This window comes from Pristiophorus japonicus, chromosome 8 (assembly GCF_044704955.1).
Source record: "Pristiophorus japonicus isolate sPriJap1 chromosome 8, sPriJap1.hap1, whole genome shotgun sequence".
In the NCBI taxonomy this organism is placed as follows: Eukaryota; Metazoa; Chordata; class Chondrichthyes; family Pristiophoridae; genus Pristiophorus; species Pristiophorus japonicus.
The window spans coordinates 235,088,024-235,110,829 of NC_091984.1; the positions used below are offsets into that span (position 1 = coordinate 235,088,024).

Here is a 22,806-nt window from a genome sequence, read left to right on the forward strand (position 1 = left end):
AATTTTAGGAGCAACTGGTGGAGAACGGACTATCTTAGAAATCGCAATTCTCCACATTTTTTTTTCTGCAGTTCTAGTCAGTTAGAACAGTTTCACTTTGGAACAGAATTTTTTCTTCAAAAGGGGGCGTGTCCGCCACTGACGCCTGATTTCAAAGTTTCCACAGTGAAAACGTACTCCAAACAACTAACTTGGAATGGAGCAAGTGAAGATTTTTGTAGAACTGAAAAAACCTTGTCTACACATTAAAAAATCAGGTGCAGGTTACAAATTAGGTGTCCAGAACGAGATGGGGAGGGGGGGAGGGGGGGAAGGGAAGTCATTAAATTCTACAATAAATCCTTATTTATACTTCTACAAATATTATACAAATAAATCCAACCTGAATAAACATAAGCAAAGAAAAGATTAAATAAACCATCTTCCTACCTGTGTGAAAGTGCTTCAGTCAGCTCAGCGGTGTGGCGACGTTCCCGCGAATGGGAGGGAGGGAGGGGCAGTAAGCAGGCATTTGTGCAGCCTTCCACTTGAGGTGGAAACCTTAGTCAGCTCAGCGGTGTGGCGTCGTTCCCGCGAACGGGAGGGAGGGAGGGGCAGTCGGGCAGTAAGCAGGCATTTGTGCAGCCTTCCACTTGTGGTGGAAGCCTTGCAGTCAGCTCAGCAGTGTGGCGTCGTTCCCGAGAACGGGAGGGAGGGAGAAGGCAGCCGTTCCCGACGGCGGGCGGGGGGGGAAGGAGGCAGTGAGAAGGCTGCAGGAAGCCTCAGAAGTTGAGCAGCCATTCCCGACGGCAGGGGGTGGGTGGGGGGAAAGGCCGTCGGGAAACGGCTGCCTCAACTTCTGAGGCTTCCTGCAGCCTTCTCACTGCTGCAAGAAGCCTCAGTACTGATCATAGAAGGGCAATGTGCTTTTATTAAAAAATGTTCAAAAATTAAACAGCTACAAAGAACTACAAAAATGGCCGAGTGCCAATGTTTCCTTCTCACTGCGCGTGCGTGAACGCTCCAACGTGCACTCGCATGGGTTGCCGGCATGAAAAAAACTAATTTAAATGGTACCCGCCCCTTCCCACTTACAAAATCGGTGCGAGTGGTAGGCTCCGCCCCCCTGGGCGCCGCGCCAAGCAGACATGGAGCTGCAGGGCGCTCCAGAATCGCGCGTTTTTTTTCAGGCGCCGTTTTTGGCTCGAAAAACGGGCGCCCAGCTCGGAGGGGCGCCCGTTTTGTAGCGTGTGGAAACTTGGAGCCTAAAGGTGGACAAGTCCCCTGGACCTGATGGCTTACATCATCGGATCCTAAAAGAGTGGCTGGAGATTTAGTGGATGCATTGGTTGTAATCTACCAAAATTCCCTGGATTCTGGGGAGGCCTCGGAGGATTGGAAAACCGCAAATGTAACGCCCCTATTTTTTTAAAAAGAGGCAGACAAAAAGCAGGAAACTGTAGACCAGTTAGCCTAACATCTGTCATTGGGAAAATGCTGCAGTCCATTATTAAGGAAGCAATAACAGGACATTTGGAAAAGCATGATTCAATCAAGCAGAGTCAGCATGGATTTATGAAAGGGAAATCATGTTTGACAAATTTGCTGGAGTTTTTTGAAGATGTATCGAGCAGGGTGGATAAGGGGGAACCAGTGGATGTGGTGTATTTAGATTTGCAGAAGGCATTCGATAAGGTGCCACATAAAAGGTTACTGCACAAGATAAAAGCTCACGGGATTGGGGGTAACATATTAGCATGGATAGAGGATTGGCTAACTGGCTAACTAACAGAAAACAGAGAGTCGGGATAAACGGGTCATATTCCGGTTGGCAAACAGTGCTGCAGGGATCGGTGCTGGGTCCTTGACTATTTACAATTTATATTAATGACTTGGATGAAGGGACCGAGTGTAATGTGGCCAAGTTTACTGATGATACAAAAATAGGTCGGAAAGCAAATTGTGAGGAAGACACAAAAAATCTTCAAAGGGATATAGACAGGCTAAGTGAGTGGACAACAATTTGGCAGATGGAATACAATGTGGGAAAATGTGAGGTTATCCACTTTGGCAGAATAAATAAAAAGCAAATTATAGTTTAAATGGAGAAAAATTTAAAAGTGCTGCAGTACAGAGGGACCTGGGGGTCCTTGTGCATGAAACACAAAAAGTTAGTATGCAGGTACAGTAAGTAATCAGGAAGGCCAATGGAATGTTGGCCTTTATTGCAAAGGGGGATAGAGTATAAAAGTAGAGAAGTCCTGCTACAACTGTACAGGGGATTGTTGATGCTACACCTAGAGTACTGTGTACAGTTTTGGTCTCCGTATTTAAATACTTTGGTTTGGTATTCACTAAGGAGGACACAAACAACCTTCCGGATATAAAAGGGGTCAGAGGGTCTAGTAAGGCGGAGGAACTGAGGGAAATCCTTATTAGTCAGGAAATTGTGTTGGGGAAATTGATGGGATTGAAGGCCGATAAATCCCAGGGCCTGATGGACTGCATCGCAGAGTACTTAAGGAGGTGGCCTTGGAAACAGCGAATGTGTTGACAGTCATTTTCCAACATTCCATAGACTCTGGATCAGTTCCTATGGAGTGGAGGGTAGCCACTGTAACCCCACTTTTTTTTAAAAAAGGAGGGAGAGAGAAAACAGGGAATTATAGACCAGTCAGCCTGACATCGGTAGTGGGTAAAATGATGGAATCAATTATTAAGGATGTCATAGCAGCGCATTTGGAAAGAGGTGACATGATAGGTCCAAGTCAGCACGGATTTGTGAAAGGGAAATCATGCTCGACAAATCTTCTGGAATTTTTTGAGGATGTTTCCAGTAGAGTGGACAAGGGAGAACCAGTTGATGTGGTGTATTTGGACTTTCAGAAGGCTTTCGACAAGGTCCCACACAAGAGATTAATGTGCAAAGTTAAAGCACATGGGATTGGGGGTAGTGTGCTGACGTGGATTGAGAATTGGTTGTCAGACAGGAAGCAAAGAGTAGGAGTAAATGGGTACTTTTCAGAATGGCGGGCAGTGATTAGTGGGGTACCGCAAGGTTCTGTGCTGGGGCCTCAGCTGTTTACATTGTACATTAATGATTTAGATGAGGGGATTAAATATAGTATCTCCAAATTTGCAGATGACACTAAGTTGGGTGGCATTGTGAGCTGCGAGGAGGATGCTGTGAGGCTGCAGACTGACTTGGATAGGTTAGGTGAGTGGGCAAATGCATGGCAGATGAAGTATAATGTGGATAAATGTGAGGTTATCCACTTTGGTGGTAAAAACAGAGAGACAGACTATTATCTGAATGGTGACAGATTAGGAAAAGGGGAGGTGCAACGAGACCTGGGTGTCATGGTACATCAGTCATTGAAGGTTGGCATGCAGGTACAGCAGGCGGTTAAGAAAGCAGATGGCATGTTGGCCTTCATAGCGAGGGGATTTGAGTACAGGGGCAGGGAGGTGTGGCTACAGTTGTACAGGGCCTTGGTGAGGCCACACCTGGAGTATTGTGTACAGTTTTGGTCTCCTAACTTGAGGAAGGACATTCTTGCTATTGAGGGAGTGCAGCGAAGGTTCACCAGACTGATTCCCGGGATGGCAGGACTGACATATCAAGAAAGACTGGATCAACTGGGTTTGTATTCACTGGAGTTCAGAAAAATGAGAGGGGATCTCATAGAAACTTTTAAAATTCCGACGGGTTTAGACAGGTTAGATGCAGGAAGAATGTTCCCAATGTTGTGGAAGTCCAGAAACAGGGGTCACAGTCTAAGGATAAGGTGTAAGCCATTTAGGACCGAGATGAGAAGTAACTTCTTCATCCAGAGAGTGGTGAAGCTGTGGAATTCTCGACCACAGAAAGTTGTTGAGGCCAATTCACTAAATATATTCAAAAGGGAGTTAGATGTAGTCCTGACTACTAGGGGGATCAAGGGGTATGGCGAGAAAGCAGGAATGCGGTACTGAAGTTGCATGTTCAGCCATGAACTCATTGAATGGCGGTGCAGGCTTGAAGGGCCGAATGGCCTAATCCTGCACCTATTTTCTATGTTTAAATATTTGCATTGGAGGCAGTTCAGAGAAGGTTCATTAGGTTGATTCCGGAGATGAGGGGGTTGACTTATAGAAATATAGAAACATAGAAAATAGGTGCAGGAGTAGGCCATTCGGCCCTTTGAGCCTGCACCGCCATTCAATGAGTTCATGACTGAACATGCAACTTCAGTACCCCAGTCCTGCTTTCTCGCCATACCCCTTGATCCCTCTAGTAGTAAGGACTACTATTTAGTGAATTGGCCTCAACAACTTTCTGTGGTAGAGAATTCCACAGGTTCACCACTCTCTGGGTGAAGACGTTTCTCCTCATCTCGGTCCTAAATGGCTTACCCCCTATCCTTAGACTGTGACCCCTGGTTCTGGACTTCCCCAACATTCATAAGAACATCAGAACATAAGAATTAGGAACAGGAATAGGCCATCTAACCCCTCGAGCCTGTTCCGCCACCGAACAAGATCACGGCTGATCTGGACGTGGACTCAGCTCCACTTACCCGCCCGCTCCCCATAGCCCTTAATTCCCTTATTGGTTAAAAATCTATCTATCTGTGAATTGAATATATTCAATGAGCTAGCCTCAACTGCTTCCTTGGGCAGAGAATTCCACAGATTCACAACCCTCTGGGAGAAGAAATTCCTTCTCAACTCGGTTTTAAATTGGCTCCCCCGTATTTTGAGGCTGTGCCTCCTAGTTCTAGTCTCCCCGACCAGTGGAAACAATCTCTCTGTCTCTATCCTGTCTGTCCCCTTCATTATTTTAAATGTTTCTATAAGATCACCCCTCATCCTTCTGAACTCCAACGAGTAAAGACCCAGTCTACTCAATCTATCATCATAAGGTAACCTCCTCATCTCCGGAATCAGCCTAGTGAATCGTCTCTGTACCCCTTCCAAAGCTAGTATGTCCTTCCTTAAGTAAGGTGACCAAATCTGCACGCAGTACTCCAGGTGCGGCCTCACCAATACCCTGTACAGTTGCAGCAGGACCTCCCTGCTTTTGTACTCCATCCCTCTCGCAATGAAGGCCAACATTCCATTCGCCTTCCTGATTACCTGCTGCATCTGCAAACTAACTTTTTGGGATTCATGCACAAGGACCCCCAGGTCCCTCTGCACTGCAGCATGTTGTAATTTCTCCCCATTCAAATAATATTCCCTTTTACTGTTTTTTTTTCCCCAAGGTGGATGACCTCACATTTTCCGACATTGTATTCCATCTGCCAAACCTTAGCCCATTCACTTAACCTATCTAAATCTCTTTGCAGCCTCTCTGTGTCCTCTACACATCCCGCTTTCCCAGTAATCTTTGTGTCATTTGCAAATTTTGTTACACTACACTCTGTCCCCTCTTCCAGTTCATCTGTGTATATTGTAAACAGTTGTGGTCCCAGCACCGATCCCTGTGGCACACCACGAACCACCGATTTCCAACACAAAAAGGACCCATTTATCCAGACTCTCTGCTTTCTGTTAGCTAGCTAATTCTCGATCCATGCTAATACATTTCCTCTGACTCCGCGTACCTTTATCTTCTGCGGTAACCCTTTGTGTGGCACCTTATCGAATGCCTTTTGGAAATCTAAATACACCACATTCATCGGTACACCTCTATCCACCATGCTCGTTATATCCTCAAAGAATTTCAGTAAATTAGTTACACATGATTTCCCCTTCATGAATCCATGTTGCGTCTGCTTGATTGCACTATTCCTATCTAGATGTCCCGCTATTTCTTCCTTAATGATAGCTTCAAGCATTTTCCCCACTACAGATGTTAAACTAACCGGCCTATAGTTACCTGCCTTTTGTCTGTCCCCTTTTTTAAACAGAGGCGTTACATTAGCTGCTTTCCAATCCGCTGGTACCTCCCCAGAGTCCAGAGAATTTTGGTAGATTATAACGAATGCATCTGCTATAACTTCCGCCATCTCTTTTAATACCCTGGGATGGATTTCATCAGGACCAGGGGACTTGTCTACCTTGAGTCCCATTAGCCTGTCCAGCACTACCTCCCTAGTGATAGTGATTGTCTCAAGGTCCTCCCTTCCCACATTCCCGTGACCAGCAATTTTTGGCATGTTTTTTGTGTCTTCCACTGTGAAGACCGAAGCAAAATAATTGTTTACGGTCTCAGCTATTTCCACATTTCCCATTATTAAATCCCCTTTCTCATCTTCTAAGGGACCAACATTTACTTTAGTCACTCTTTTCAGTTTTATATATCGGTAAAAGCTTTTACTATCTGTTTTTATGTTTTGCGCAAGTTTGCATTTGTAATCTATCTTCCCCTTCTTTATTGCTTTCTTAGTCATTCTTTGCTGTCGTTTAAAATTTTCCCAATCTTCTAGTTTCCCACTAACCTTGGCCACCTTATACGCATTGGTTTTTAATTTGATACTCTCCTTTATTTCCTTGGTTATCCACGGCTGGTTATCCCTTCTCTTACCTCCCTTCTTTTTCACTGGAATATATTTTTGTTGAGCACTATGAAAGACCTCCTTAAAAGTCCTCCACTGTTCCTCAATTGTGCCACCGTTTAGTCTGTGTTCCTAGTCTACTTTAGCCAACTCTTCCCTCATCCCACTGCAGTCCCCTTTGTTTAAGCATAGTATGCTCGTTTGAGACACTACTTCCTCACACTCAATCTGTATTACAAATTCAACCATACTGTGATCACTCATTCCGAGAGGATCTTTTACTAGGAGATCGTTTATTATTCCTGTCTCATTACACAGGACCAGATCTAAGATAGCTTGCTCCCTTGTAGGTTCTGTAACATACTGTTCTAAGAAAAAATCCCGTATGCATTCTATGAATTCCTCCTCAAGGCTAGCCCGTGCGATTTGATTTGACCAATCGATATATAGGTTAAAATCCCCCATGATTACTGCTGTTCCTTTTTCACATGCCTCCATTATTCCCTTGATTATTGTCTGCCCCACCGTGAAGTTATTATTTGGGGGCCTATAAACTATGCCCACCAGTGACTTTTTCCCCTTACTATCTCTAATCTCCACCCACGATGATTCAACATTTTGTTCATTCGAGCCAATATCGTCTCTCACAACTGCCCTGATATCATCCTTTATTAACAGAGCTACCCCACCTCCTTTCCCTTCTTGGCTATCTTTCCGAATTGTCAGATACCCCTGTGTGTTTAATTCCCGTCTTGGCCACCCTGCAACCACGTTTCTGTAATGGCCACCAAATCATACCCATTTGTAATGATTTGTGCCGTCACCTCATTTACTTTATTTCGAATGCTGCGTGCGTTTAGGTAGAATGTTTTCATACTAGTTTTTAAACTATGATTTTTAGTTATGAGCCCTCCTTCAGCCCCTTTATATTCATACATATTGTCCCTCCCTATCACCTTGTGGTTTACACTTACCCCAGTGCTACTCTGCTCTGTTGCCTCCTGCCTTTTGCATTCTTTTTTGGGGTTCTGTTCATCTGAGCTCTCACCCACTCTAACTAGCTCAGAGCCCTCTCCTGTGTTCCCATCCCCCTGCCAAGCTAGTTTAAAGCCCTCCGAACTGTAGTCTCAAAACCACCCGCGAGAACATTGGTCCCGTCTCTGTTGAGGTGCAACCTGTCCGGCTTGTCCAGGTCCCACCTTCCCCAGAAGCGGTCCCAATTGTTCAGGAAACTAAAGCCCTCCCTCCTACACCAACGGGAGAGTGGAGAGCACCAGTTCAACTGTCGCAGGACGGGAGAGTGGAGAGCACCAGTTCCCACTGTCACAGGACAGAGAGTGGAGAGCACCAGTTCCAACTGTCACAGGACAGAGAGTGGAGAGCACCAGTTCCAACTGTCACAGGACAGAGAGTGGAGAGCACCAGTTCCAACTGTCACAGGACAGAGAGTGGAGAGCACCAGTTCAACAGTCGCAGGAGAGGAGAGTGGAGAGCACCAGTTCCAACTGTCGCAGGACGGGAGAGTGGAGAGCACCAGTTCCCACTGTCGCAGGAGAGAGAGTGGAGAGCACCAGGTCCCACTGTCGCAGGAGAGAGAGTGGAGAGCACCAGGTCCCACTGTCGCAGGAGAGAGAGTGCAGAGCACCAGTTCCAACTGTCGCAGGAAAGAGAGTGCAGAGCACCAGCTCTAAATATCGCAGAAAAAAGATAGGTTGGGCCTATACTCTTTGGAGTTCAGAAGAATGAGGTGATCTTATTGAAACATATAAGATCATGAGGGGGCTCGACAAAGTGGATGCAAAGGGGATATTTCCATTCATGGGGGAATCTAAAACTAGTCTCGGAATAAGTGGCAGCCTATTTAAAACTGAGATAAGGAGGAATTTCTTCTGAGGGTCTGTGGAATTTTCTGCCCCAGAGAGCTGTGGAGGCTAGGTCATTGAATATATTTAAGGCGGAGATAGACCGATTTTTGAGCGATAAAGGAATAAAGGGTTATGGGGAGTGGGCAGGTAAGTCCATGATTAGATCTTATTAAATGGCGGAGCAGGCTCGAGGGGTCAATTGGCCTACTCCTGCTCCTATTTCTTATGAGAAGTCCAGTGGTCATGAAAGGCGCTATATAAATGCAAGTCTTTATAAAAATGTCCAAAGTATTGACAGTTTGAAAGGGTAAAAATAGAAATAGTACTTCCACTGGTAGATGAATTGTTAACAAGGAAGAATAAGTTTAGAATTAATACAAAAAGCATATAAACGAGATTAACAGTTTTTTCACCCAAAGGACTGAAAATAGAGAACCCGATACTGGCAATTGCTGTTGAATCACGATGGGCTGAATGGACTCCCTTCTATGCTGAAAGTTTTGATTCTATAGTCTGCAAGCACAATGATGGAACTAAACACAAAACAAACCCCAATCGTAGTACTGGGAACACAGAAAGCGAGAAATTCCAGAGCTGCAGAATCTGAGAATCAAGGACTCTTGCTTGTTTTTTATCGAGATTTTTTATTTCTTGATTCAGACTGTGTTTTTAAACTTTTTACCTCTCCCTCTAATCCATGAGACTGCCTACCCCACAGGCTTCCGTGTAGCCACCCTCACTGTCACTCCATGAGCTTCGACAGGGACTGCACTTCTGTGGAACATTTACTGTCAAAGTTGCAACATAGCCCGCCTCTGCTCTTACTTCATCCCGACCGCAGCTAAAACCCATATCCACAGCTTTTGTTATCTTCAGCTTCTCCAGCGTCTGACTCGCCATTCCACCCGACAGAAACATCAGTTTGTCTAAAACTACACTTCTCACATCCTTTCTCTCATCCCATCCTTGCTGACCTATATTGGATCCAACAATCAAATAATCTTGTGACTCTGGCCTCTTTGTTCCCTCTGCTGACTTGGTGGCAGAGTCATCAACTGTTTTGGTCCTACTGCCTAGAACTTCCTGCCTAAACCCCTCAGCTTTACTTTTCCTGCCTTTAGAAATTTAAAACCTACCCATTTGACCATTTTTCGGTCAACTCTTCTAACTGTCTTGCTAATGCTTAGTGTCCATTTTACCTCTGTAAAGAGCCTTGAGCTGTTTTCTACATTAAAGACACTCAGTGTTGGTATTTTTAGGTTCAAGCCTCTGCCAGAATAAACTAGGCTGACACTTCAGTGCAGTACTGTCAGAGGGCTGTACTGTCAGAGGTGGATTTTACAGATGAGACATTAAACCGAGGCCATGTCTGCCCTCTCAGGTGGGCATAAATGATCCCATTACATTCTTCTCAGCAGAGCAGAGGAGTTCTCCTGGTATTTTGGCCAACATATATGCTGCATTTCCCTAGATTACTACAGTGACTGCACTTCAAAAAGTTCTTCGTTGGCTGTAAAGCACTTTGGGATGTCCTGAGGTTGTATTTATATTGGAGAACTGCTTTATGAAGCATTCCTGACTGCAGCTACTGTTGCTGTAGCGAATTCCTCACTTATAATTCAGTTTCTACAGCAATTGGAAGATATACACAAGCCAGCAATTGGGAAACTGCTTCATTAGAGAAGCTGACGAAAACTGGTATCCTCTCCCTCTGGCAGCAGTTCTCATGTTTGCTGTATCCTTCAGAGTGCCAGCAAAATCCCTTTCTTCAGGACTTAATGCCTCATTTGCTTTATGGTGCTTCCATGAAAGTTACCCTGTTATTCGCAGCAACGCTGTAAAGGGGCCCTTACTGTAAAGAGATTAAAAAACTGAGACTTACCACAAGTTCCCTCTTCTACCATTTCTCTGATGGCAGCTACTTTGCGAGTGCGGAGCATATAACAGTGAGCATAAACTCCAGTATAAATTGTTCAATATTTAAGAATTATATTTGCATGCGTGCTTAATAAAAGCCAGCAATTTTTTTTAAACTTGTTTTGAGTGTCAGTGAAGGATCTTCTTGTAACTGTTTCTTTACAACAGCTGATGTCCCACAAATTCTTTGTAATTAGTTTGTGTTTTGTTGGCTCAGTGTATAGCACACTCGCCTCTGAGTCTGAAGGTTGTGGGTTCAAGTCCCACTCCAGGAATTTGAGCACATAAATCTAGGCTGGCCCTCTTGTGCAGTGCTGAGGGAATGCTGCACTGTCAGAGGGGCCGTCTTTCAGACGAGACGTTAAACCAAGGCCTCGTCTGCCCTCTCAGGTGGACGTAAAAGATCCCATGGCACTATTTTGCAGGGGAGTTATCCCTGGTGTCCTGGCCAATATTTATCCCTCAATCAACATAACAAAAATAGATTATCTGGTCATCATCACATTGCTGTTTGTGGGAGTTTGCTGTGTGCAAATTGGCTGCCGCGTTTCCCACATTACACAGCGACTACATGTCAAAAGTACTTAATTGGCTATAAAGCGCTTTGAAACGTCTGGTGGTCGTGAAAGGCGCTATATAAATGTAAGTCTTATTTTTTCTTTTCGTACAGTTCCCCAAGATATAAATACAAAGAATGATAAATCCCTCCCAGTGTATTCACAGAAGCATCCCTTTCTATTTGCACACAGAGCAATCTTTATAAATATTTTGAATATGTGTTACCAGGCATTTCTTGAAGCCTTTGGTATCATAAAGTAAAGCATTCAGGGTGATAAAATACAATTGATACTCATGTAAAATGAACACTTTGTGTTAATTGAGGGAAAATATACTTCTCAATCAGGTTAGGACAAACCTGCCCCCTGTACCACTTTGTATATCATTGCGATACAACTATTTTTAATGTAAGAACCAAATTTATTTATTTTTAAAAAATATATTATTTTAATTTGATCAAATATTGTCTGTTACTACATTGTTTTACTCAGTGAGCGACCTAAATCACTGGAGCTGTAAATGAGTGCAAGTGATGTAAGGGTTCAATGCCCCTTTGTAAGTCCCTGCTTTGTGCAAGGCCTGTTCTCCTGCTTTCACGTAGTGCTTTTTATAGTGATTTTGCATGGTCTATATTGTAATATCTGCAATTACATTTTTACTTTGTTCATGTTCTTCTGAAATATTTGCTGTCCTGCTTACCCCAGTAGGCCTTTCTCCTCTTGGTACAGACTACCCATGTACCTTCCCCTTTCCCCTCTGTACTGTTCAGTTTTTGTCCAAAGGAGGCCTAATTCAAGCAGAGGGAGGGAGTTGGTGTCATTCCCCTTATCTCAAAAATAATCCTCTAGATGGAATGCTTTGTTTGCATAAAACACTTCTTCTCCAGAGGACACAATAAATTGAACCAGGGTGGAGGGATTCTTGTGACAGAGTCCTGCAGCTTGAACATATTACTTGATTAGTAATCATTTGTTCATAGTACATTCATTGCTTTGCTGCCAGGTCCCTGTATTTGTTTTTATTTTTCTCCTTCCCTTATGAACTGTTGGTCTACACCCCGCCCCCTGTCTCCCCTTCAACTGGGGCAGGTGTGGACGTTGTTACATTCTACCTTTCTCTGTGCTGAACTGACCGAAGACACAACAGCTATGTTGTTAGATGGCACCTGTTACTGTCCAACAATCCTTCACTGGCCATTTTACTTCATCGTCGTCTTTTTCCTCCTTTCCAGTTGAGATTCTTCTTTACAAGAAAGTGTTCTGCTCACCTGAATACCACAGTTATGTGCAGAAAATATTGACGGTGTGACTGGTGGATTTCTGTTTCTGCTACCAATGGAAGCAACATTTTAGAGCTGCTTTCACATTGGTGCTGATTAATTAGGATTCCGGGAGACTGCTTTTCGTAAGCCATCTCCTGCCGTTTACACTACGAAATCTGGCATTATTACCTCTGGTAGACTTGTAGAGCCAGATATCATGTTGCCAGGATAAGGGTGCAGGATTTTAGTATGCTGTGAGCCAGCTTTCAGGACCCATTCTTCCAGAATCTGAATTTAAAGAAAGCTGACATAAAAGCAGCTAATGTTCACAGATTTGAAAATGTGTTCATGCTGCGTATTGAACCTTCATTTATTATTTCTCTCAAAGCTTACACCAGTCCCAGTCAATTCGTGTTAAATTTACATGCACACCAAAGAACAATTTTGTGCATGTTCCCACAAATTATTGTAATCATTCCTGCAAAAATAGTTAACGCTGAAGAACACCTTTGCATTCCTGCACCAAGATCAAAATATAACCAGATTACAGTTTTTGCTGTATAATTCCTAGAATACTTTGAGTTAGCAATGTTATGTAGGTCTGTACGTACTTCTAATTCTACTTTATAATATTTTCAGATGTCATTTACAAAAGATGTGCGAATTTCGAAAGTTGAAAAGGCCTTCAGTGCTCAAAGGGTTAATCCTCCAACCAAACAAGTGAATATCCTTTTCTATTTGTGTTTTTCTAAATGTGTAGGACATTTAACCTTTGGAGGATACTGTAGCATGTTTCAAGGTTTTTTTTAGCATGTGCAACACCACCATTATAAATACACAGCATAAATCAGTTTAAAAATGCTACAGTGTATCACAAATGTATATTGAAAAGCTGCCAAATAAATATTTTGTCCGAAAGGTTGAATCATTATTCTCGACTAGATGTTGATCTCTTTGTTCCTCTGCTATCTGTGAATGGGGAAAAGTTGAAATAAATGTAGCAGAAGATTTGAGTTGCTTCCTTAAGGCAGTATATTAGAAGCATGTTAGGCCATCCACCAGTGCTGTCAAAAAGGTCCTTGTGACTATCATGCATATTTTATGTAATATTATCGCTTGGGGGAGGGGGGTGGGGGAGGAACATTAAGTTTATTTCTGGGACCATGGCGAATTCCGGCCTTATAAAACCAAGCAAACCGGAGACATTTCTAAAAACTGCCTTAGATATTCTTGAAAAAAGAAGTGCTTTTTCCACACGAGGAAAGCAAAGACTCAGCAATGTACTCTGGAAGGGGTGGGGCGGGGGGAGGGGTGGATCTTAATTTATTTTCCCCCTTAGTGTTGGTTGATGAGCAAGCTTTTCTCCACTAATGAAAGGTGGCTCTGTGATTGCTTTGTCGCTTGCTTTGTATGTCTTTCACGCCCCAATATCAGTGCACAAAACCAACAGGGTGTGCTCCCAAAATGCGATTTTCTTATCATTTCTTTCACTGTGGGGTAATTGGAACTTAGCAGCATATTAAGAGTCTGATAAGTGACATTCGTATTTTATTGTTTTGACCCAAGGGAAGCAGGGAGCGTTTTTGCCTTCTCTTTTATTTGTCATACTAATTCCTTTGATGTTCGTGCTGCTCTAGAGTTCTATATAGAGCCAGGCACAATGGTTAAAAGGGTTTTTGCTGTTTCTTGACCCGTCAGCTGAAGAACTTGCCGTTTTTTAGTAAATTGAATGGATCTCCTTCATTATCATTTAAATGAGCCCTGTATCCTTCCAAATGCTGAAATGCTGAAATTTGAATGTGGTTGTAAAGCTGAGATAATTTGAAATATTCATTCCCTCAAGGGTAACATTTCAGAGGCACTGAATGCCATTGTTACGCGTTCTCATATTTTTCTGGGTGAGATGGGAAAATAGACTGGTAATTGTCTGCTGAGCCTCTAGAATGGATGCTCCAGTTAGTCGAGACATTGGCTCTAATTGTCATGGGGGGGTTGCTGATGAATCATGGTGTATGCGTGCAGCAGCCAGGGCCAAATTGAGTGATATAGCCAGAGCTATGTGCAAATTGGCAATTATTAGCACAGCAGAAAGGCTGGCAGGTGTAGAATGCCTTCTGAGCTTTTGATTGAAATAGGAAATAGCAAAATTTCTGTGATGAAGACTAGCTGATTGGGGCTGATGAAGCAAGTATGGCTGGCTAGCTCAGAAACCTGACTGAAGTGGAGATACACCGATTATTGGAATATTTGATTAAATTCTGATTACAGCACTGGTCGATTATTAATTTCATAGCTGAATACTCTTTCAGCTACCACATGTTTGCTAAAGAGCCAATGATTAGTGCCTGTCTTATGATAGAAAATGTTTCTTCAGCAGCTACTCTGGTGCCTTTGTGTCGTTCACAGTAATTTGTATCACAGTTTATCATCAAACAGATGGTCACTCTTGGCTGATATTCATTGGATTTACATGTGTGCTTTACACTAGTGAGTTGTGATAGAAAGACCATGGTAGTGGAAATATAGGGATGCCAAAACACACTATTTTTTAATTTGCCAGTGCACTTACCCTGTGCATTACATATTTGTCAACATTCAAGTTTTAATTTCCACACATTGCATTACATTCTGATTGGAAGGTATGTGAAGAGATGTGCTGCCACAGAAAATATTTGTTTGGTTTATCCCAAATTTTGTCCCCTCCTCATCTGAAGATGCTGACACTTTCTGGAGTAAGGTTCCACAGGCACTGGCGCCTCTCCCAAGTGGTCGAGATAGTGAGTATTGACCATGGTGGACATCACACCTGAGCTCAATCCTGTCCTCACCCAGAATCCACACTTGGGCTTTGCAGAAATAGTCTGAATACAAGAGTGGGAATCTGTGGTTCCCCCCCTCCCCTTCACTAATATGGAGCACTGAGTTAGCACTCCAGCACTGTAGCTGCAGCTAACTTGCCGCCAATGTTCCTTTTAAGCTGCGTGGCAACGCAGAGCTCTCGAGCTCCCGTGCAGCCGGCTCACCGGCTTTTAAATGGAGAAACCACATGTGTGGAATTTTGAATGGGCTGCGCAGCCCTTTAAAGGGGCTCCATGACTCAAAACAAGATTAGAGGGAGCATTGCTTGGCACAGGCCAGGAATTGAACCCTGGGACCTACTGGCCTGTGTAGCTCAGTAATGCACCACTTGTTGCACTTATTCACTAAGCCAGAAAAGGTATTGTCTCAAGAAATGTGCAATTCCTTTCCATTTCTGAACTCCCTGCGTAGATCTGCCATATCGGTTTACAGTGAGCGTATATTTATGGTAAATCGTTATTGGATGAAAATGAGCCAAGCAGTACTGTTGGGAACTATAAATTATAACGTGTAAAATGCATGCTTTATTGCAACATAGAGAGAATCCAACTCGTATCAAGACCTATGGTTATTAATCAAATGGTTATAAAAGGGTCAGTCAACATCTCTTTGGTTGAAGTCTATACAGTAGTTCCTTATATCTCAGCAGGGTAACCCTTTTTAAAATATTGAAGTCAGTTCAGTCAAATTGATATCTGGAGCACCCAAAAACTCATGCACCTGACAAAATTGTGGCACCATATCGTAACGAAATATGTAGCTAAGTCCATTAAAAAGTAAAGCATGGTTGGCAATAGTTCAATTGCCTGAAAATGTGCATAATTACCTCCACTACTATACTGGAGGCCTGTTACTGAGTGTAAAAAATATCATGGAAGTTCAGTGCAAAATCTAATGTATTTTCCCCCTCTCTTTTCCCCACAGAGTTCTGCTCATTCGTTTTCAGGACGAGGATACTCTGTAAGTCATTGCAAATCTTTGAATATTATACACCAATTCTCTTGGGTACCAGTGCTCTGTTTCAGAGCTAATTGCATGTATTTCAGCGTATACATGCACACACAGCCACTTACACAAAGTAATAAATTGCAGAAATGGGCTTCTAGCATGGGATTTCATTGCATTCATGATAAAGGTAATGTTCATTCCTACTTGGTTTATGGAAGTCCTGCAATCATGAAAAGAAAAGGCGGGGTTTAGGCATGTGCAGCATATTTTAATTTCTCTCCTCAATCATTTACCAGCCTAACATATGTTTAACATTCAGCCATTTGTAGCTTGTGGGCCTTTTGAATTGAACTTTTAATTCTGATTCCAGGAGCTTTGTGGACCCCAGTAAAATTGGGTCTACAAGGCCACTGCTGATCCAAGGAAACCGGATGTAACAACATAAACGATGGGCGTTGGCTCATGGCTCTTGAATTTTTCTTTGTTTTTGTTCTCTGTATGTGGGTGTTTCTGGCAAGGGCACACTTCCTGCCCATCCCTAGTTATGAGAAGGTGGCAGTGAGACCGTTTTCTTGCCAGGTCATTTGAGCGGCATTGTCAACCACATCGGACGAGTCAGGAATCACATACAGGCCAAACCGGCTAGGGGGTGTCAAGTTCCCTTTCTTGAAAGGCATTGGTGAACCAGTTAAGGGTTTTACCACAATCCAGCAGCTTTTCTGGTCACTTTCTTTTCTTGGTGCCAGCCAAAAATGACCATTTAAAGGATGGCCAATGTCACAGCGGTTTTCTTGACTTTCTAAAGCAGCCACATCACCTGTGATACCTTTTTGCTTTTTGTACTGCATGAAAGTCCCATTTGTATACAAATAAACAATTCTCTCTGATTGTGCCTCTCTGCTGTTCCCCGGGCCAATCAGCTGCCAATGCCGGACCCAGCACTGCTGCGCTGCTTCTTGCTCTTCGGCCAGAGTATTCGTGGGAAGTGAGCTGTTCACTTAAGATTATGGGTGAAGGGTTAGCTACATCCATGGAAAGAAGTAGAGGTATCCTGCTTGCATGCAACCTTTTGCTTAACAACTTGCGACTCATTAGAGACAAGGCTGCTTGTATTTCTGAATTATTTCTGTAATTTTTATTTTTCAGTGATGCTAATAGTTGATTTCATGATGGGTGTGTTTCAGCAGCATTTTTTAAAATCTGAAAATAATCCACAAAATGACAAACAGGAACATCACTCAGCCAATCTGAACCCTGGATATTATTGGCAGTTATTGTTGAATTGCAATTGGCTGATGATGGGATTAAATCCTCTTGCATGTCTGTTATTTTCTCTTTCTACATGAACCATGGTGTATAGGAATATCCGATATATTACTGTGAGATGCAGACATGTCGACAATAATGAATCCGGCACTACTTGCTTGGTGGTCTTATTTAAGGAGGGATATATAGGTTGAACCTCCCTTATCCAGAACTCCCTTATCTGGAACCACCCCTCGTCTAGAACCATTCCCGGCCACGGGGTGGTGCATGCGCAGAACTCCAACATGAACAAATTGAAGTCCTTCCTCGCTGCCGGCTCCCGCAATCACTGGCCTAACCCCCCCCCAATGATCTCTCTGCTGCACTCCCAGCATCAAGCCAGCCAGCCCCAATATCCCCTTGCTCAGTACCTGCACCATCCAATTTAATGTGACCACCCCTCGTCCGAAAAAATCCCTTATCCAGAACAGGCCAGATCCTGAGGGTTCCGGATAAGGGAGATTCAACCTGTACTTGAATTGGATGCAGTTCAGAGAAGGTTCACTCGGTTGATTCCTGAGATGGAGTTGACTTATGAAGAAAGGTTGAGCAGGTTGGGCCTATACTCATTGGAGTTTAGAAGAATGAGAGGTGATCTTATTGAAATATATAAGATACTGAGAAAGCTCGACAAGGTAGATGCAGAGAGGATTCCTCTCATGGAATCCAGAACTAAGGGACATAGTTTAAGAATAAGGGGTTACCCATTTAGAATTGAGATGAGGAGGAATTTTTTCTGAGGGTCGTAAATCTGTGGAATTCTCTGCCCCAGAGAGCTGTGGAGGCTGGGTCATTGACTATATTTAAGGTGGAACTAGGCAGATTTTTGAACGATAAGCGAGTGAAGAGTTATGGGGAGCGGGTAGGGAAGTTGGAGCTGAGTCCAAGATTAGATCAGTCATGACCTTATTGAATGGCGGAGCAGGCTCAAGGGGCCAAATGGCCGACTCCTGCTCCTATTTCTTATGTTCTTATGTGGTGAGAAATGACTGGCTGATTAATAGCCTAAACTAGGACTCAAGTCTGTCATTCCTCCAGTAGATCCTTTACTTGCGTTCACCTGACATTTATAATTGTCACTTAATCGCATAATGTAAAGATTTATATTTCCACAACATTCTTTTTAAAAATATATTCTATTTCAATAATGTGTTCATTATCTTTAAAAGCCCAAAACACCGCCCCAGCCCCGTATTATGCACTCTTTCCATTGCTCAGTTGAAACCAGTATGAAATTATTGCATCATAAGGATCACCAGTTGGTCCAGTTTACCTATGTGATTTACATAAGAACATAAGGAATAGGAGCAGGAGCAGGCCACACGGCCCCTCGAGCCTGCACCGCCATTTAATATCATGGCTGATCTGATCATGGACTCAGCTCCACTTCCCTGCCTGCTCCCCATAACCCCTTATCATTTAAGAAACTCTCTATTTCTGTCTTAAATTTATTTAATGTCCCAGCTTCCACAGCTCTCTGAGGCAGCGAATTCCACCGATTCACAACCCTCTGAGGGAAGAAATTTCTCCTCATCTCAGTTCTAAATGGGTGGCCCCTCATTCTAAGATCATGCCCTCTAGTTCGAGTCTCCCCCATCAGTGGAAACATCCTCTCTGCATTCACCTTGTCAAGCCCCCTCATCATCTTACACGTTTCGATAAGATCACCTCTCATTCTTCTGAATTCCAATGAGTAGAGGCCCAACCTACTCAACCTTTCCTCATAAGTCAACCCCCTCGTCCCCGGAATCAACCTAGTAAACCTTCTCTGAACTGCCTCCAAAGCAAGCACATCCCTTCGTAAATATGGAACCCAAAACTGCACGCAGTATTCCAGGTGTGGCCTCACCAATACCCTGTACAGCTGTAACAAGACTTCCCTGCTTTTATACTTCATCCCCTTTGCAATAAAGGCCAAGATTCCATTGGCCTTCCTGATCACTAACTCTTCCAGCCACGCAGAGAAAAATAAGAAAGGAGTAGAAATTCGAGTAACCAAAAAAAACCCACTTGCAGTAAAGTTAGCAGCTTGATTTCATGGTGCTGGGGATGCAATTGCTGTTGAGTGAAGAACCTGTTTGCCTCAATATTGTGTTCATTCATCAGAGATTCGCAGACGGTTAGAGCTTTAAAATGTACTATTGTAACATGTCTTGCAAACTTTTAATTACAGTGAAATATTTTCCCCCAAAATTTGATTTTATATTGCTCCATTTTGCTGCTGTTTGTACAATTGATGGTGGTTGTGTGACATCGCTTTATGACTGGATGTAATCTGCACATGATCTCACATTTCTGGATTTTATAGCTGAGTGTATTCAATTAATAGGATTGGATACAGGAAGTGATCTTTAATTTCTCTTAAGTAGAGATAACTGTGGTTGAAAAGGCTTTCTGCAGCCTGCGCTTTCAGAAAAAGTTTCATTTCCCATCTAAGTAACCCATGGCTACCTGATTCACAGAAGGTTGTCGGAGTGTGTTAACCTAAAAATGTGGTGTGCTTCGCCGTTTTCAATTCTTATTGGCTTCTGCAGGGCTGTAATTTTGTAAATGCCGTGGATGTGTTTTATGCTAATCAATGGATAACCGCCAATGTACATAAGAAATAGGAGCAGCAGTAGACCATTCGGCCCTTCGATTCTGCTCCGCCATTCAAAAGATCATGGCTGATCTGATCTTGGCCTCAACTCCACTTCCCTGCCTGCTCCCCATAACCCTTGACTCTCCCCTGTAGTTCAAAAATCTTTCTCTCTCCGCCTTGAATATATTCAATGACTCAGCCTCCATCATGACCTTATAAAACGCCAAATGGTAGCAACTCCATGCTCCCACACGTTAGTACTTACTGGGACTTGTTTACTCTTAAAAGTTACATTTGGGTCAACAACAGGGATTGGTAAATGAGAGAAATTGCCCCTAAGATTGAATGTTGAAAACTGTTTCTTGCCCAAATGCTTGTACTGCGGTGGAAGTGAGAACCAGCTTGTAGAGTGGAAGCATACAAGTTCAGTTTCTCCACTCCACTGGATTCCTGATCTCAACTGCACTGAGCAGGTGTGAACTGAAGTCCCAATCCCTTCCTGAAGGGGAGGGAAAATTGAAGGATCAGTTATCACCCCCAAAGTCATTGAAACTTGGCATGCAAGTGAAGCAGGCAAATGGCATAAGAACATGAGAATTAGGAACAGGAGTAGGCCATCTAGCCCCTTGAGCCTGCTCCGCCATTCAATAAGATCATGGCTGATCTGGCCATGGACTCAGCTCCACTTACTCGCCCTCTCCCCGTAACCCTTAATTCCCTTATTGGTTATAAATCTATCTATCTGTGACTTGAATACATTCAACTGCTTCCTTGGGCAGAGAATTCCACAGATTCACAACCCTCTGGGAGAAGAAATTCCTTCTCAACTCGGTTTTAAATTGGCTCCCCTGTATTTTGAGGCTGTGCCCCCTAGTTCTAGTCTCCCCGACCAGTGGAAACAACCTCTCTGCCTCGATCTTGTCTATCCCTTTCATGATTTTAAATGTTTCTATAAGATCACCCCTCATCCTTCTGAACTCCACCGAGTAAAGACCCAGTCTACTCAATCTCTCATCATAAGGTAACCCCCTCATCTCCAGAATCAGCCTAGTGAATCGTCTCTGTACCCCTTCCAAAGCTAGTATATCCTTCCTTAAGTAAGGTGACCAAAACTGCACGCAGTACTCCAGGTGCGGCCTTACCAATACCCTATACAGTTGCAGCAGGACCTCCCTGCTTTTGTACTCCATCCCTCTCGCAATGAAGGCCAACATTCCATTCGCCTTCCTGATTACCTGCTGCACCTGCAAACTAACTTTTTGGGATTCATGCACAAGGAAAGCGCCCCAAAAAAAAAAACCAAAAAAAATAATTAAAAAAAAAAAAGGGGCCTTGTAAATGTCTGCTGTGTCACCCAGGTCGGGTGGCATGGTCTTAATGTTTTATGTTTTGCAGGTAAACTCAAAAGAGTTTCATGCACAAGGACCCCCAGGTCCCTCTGCACCGCAGCATGTTGTAATTTCTCCCCATTCAAATAATATTCCCTTTTACTGTTTTTTTTCCCAAGGTGGATGACCTCACACTTTCCAACATTGTATTCCATCTGCCAAACCTTAGCCCATTCGCTTAACCTATCCAAATCTCTGCAGCCTTTCTGTGTCCTCTACACAACCCGCTTTCCCACTAATCTTAGTGTCATCTGCAAATTTTGTTACACTACACTCTGTCCTCTCTTCCAGGTCATCTATGTATATTGTAAATAGTTGTGGTCCCAGCACCGATCCCTTTGGCACACCACTAACCACCGATTTCCAACCCGAAAAGGACTCATTTATCCCGACTCTCTGCTTTCTGTTCGCCAGCCAATTCTCTATCCATGCTAATACATTTCCTCTGACTCCGCGTACCTCTATCTTCTGCAGTAACCTTTTGTGTGGCACCTTATCGAATGCCTTTTGGAAATCTAAATACACCACATCCATCGATATACCTCTATCCACCATGCTCGTTATATCGTCAAAAAATTCCAGTAAATTAGTTAAACATGATTTCCCCTTCATGAATCTATGCTGCGTCTGTTTGATTGCACTATTCCTATCTAGATGTCCCGCTATTTCTTCCTTAATAGTTTCAAGCATTTTCCCCACTACAGATGTTAAACTATAGACATGTTGGCCTTCATAGCGAGAGGATTTGAGTATAGGAGCAGGGAGATCTTATTGCAGTTGTACAGGGCCTTGGTGAGACCACACTTTGAATATTGTGTACAGTTTTGGTTTCCTAATCTGAGGAAGGATATTCTTGATATTGAGGGAGTGCAGCAAAGGTTCACCAGACTGATTCCCGGGATAAAAGGACTGACATATGAAGAAAGACTGGATCGACTAGGCTTGTATTCAATGGAATTTAGAAGATTGAGAGGGGATCTCATAGAAACATAAAAATTCTGACGGGATTGGACAGGTTAGATGCAGGAAGAATGTTCCCGATGTTTGGGAAGTCCAGAACCAGGGGTCACAGTCTAAGCATAAGGGGTAAGCCATTTAGGACCGAGATGAGGAGAAACTTCTTCACTCAGAGAATTGTGAACCTGTGGAATTCTCTACCACAGAAAGTTGTTGAGGCCAGTTCATTTGGATATATTCAAAAGGGAGTTAGATGTGGCCCTTATGGCTAAAGGGATTAAGGGGTATGGAGAGAAAGCAGGAATGGGGTACTGAAGTTGCATAATCACCCATGATCTTATTGAATGGTGGTGCAGGCTCGAGGGGCCGAATGGCCTACTCCTGCACCTATTTTCTATGTTTCTAAGTATCATCCTGAATCTCCTCGTGCCAGTCTGAAGAGCAGCATCATGGGAAGTTTGGGAGCAGGTTGCCTGACCTTTTGGTCATAGATGATTTATGGGTTTGCGGCAGGGGTGGGGGGGGGGGGGGGAGGTGGGGGATGGTAGGGGAGAGGGGACGGGTTGGAGAAAATAAGATTAGTGCTACCATTTCTTTCTGCAGAAGTATTCATTAATGTAGTATGCACTTGAGTGGAATTGACTGAATTATAATGTTTCCTAAAATCATATGAAAGTGTGAACAACATAGCATTAAACATGTGGCA

The 22,806-nt window shown here is 43.4% G+C and overlaps 1 protein-coding gene across 14 annotated transcripts in view; it reads left to right on the forward strand.

Moving 5' to 3' along the window:
- The window catches only part of fbrsl1 (fibrosin-like 1), a 908,758-nt gene that overhangs the window by 466,936 nt on the left and 419,016 nt on the right, over positions 1 to 22,806 (forward strand). For 11 of the 14 annotated variants that reach the window (XM_070888104.1, XM_070888109.1, XM_070888105.1 and 8 more), the window contains 2 exons: positions 12,702 to 12,782; positions 15,846 to 15,881. The exons of 1 other annotated variant lie outside the window; for it this stretch is intronic. In XM_070888104.1, coding sequence (XP_070744205.1) covers positions 12,702 to 12,782; positions 15,846 to 15,881 — 117 coding nt within the window. The remainder of the gene's footprint in view (positions 1 to 12,701; positions 12,783 to 15,845; positions 15,882 to 22,806) is intronic. 2 more of the 14 variants (XM_070888112.1, XM_070888115.1) reach the window with 1 other exon arrangement.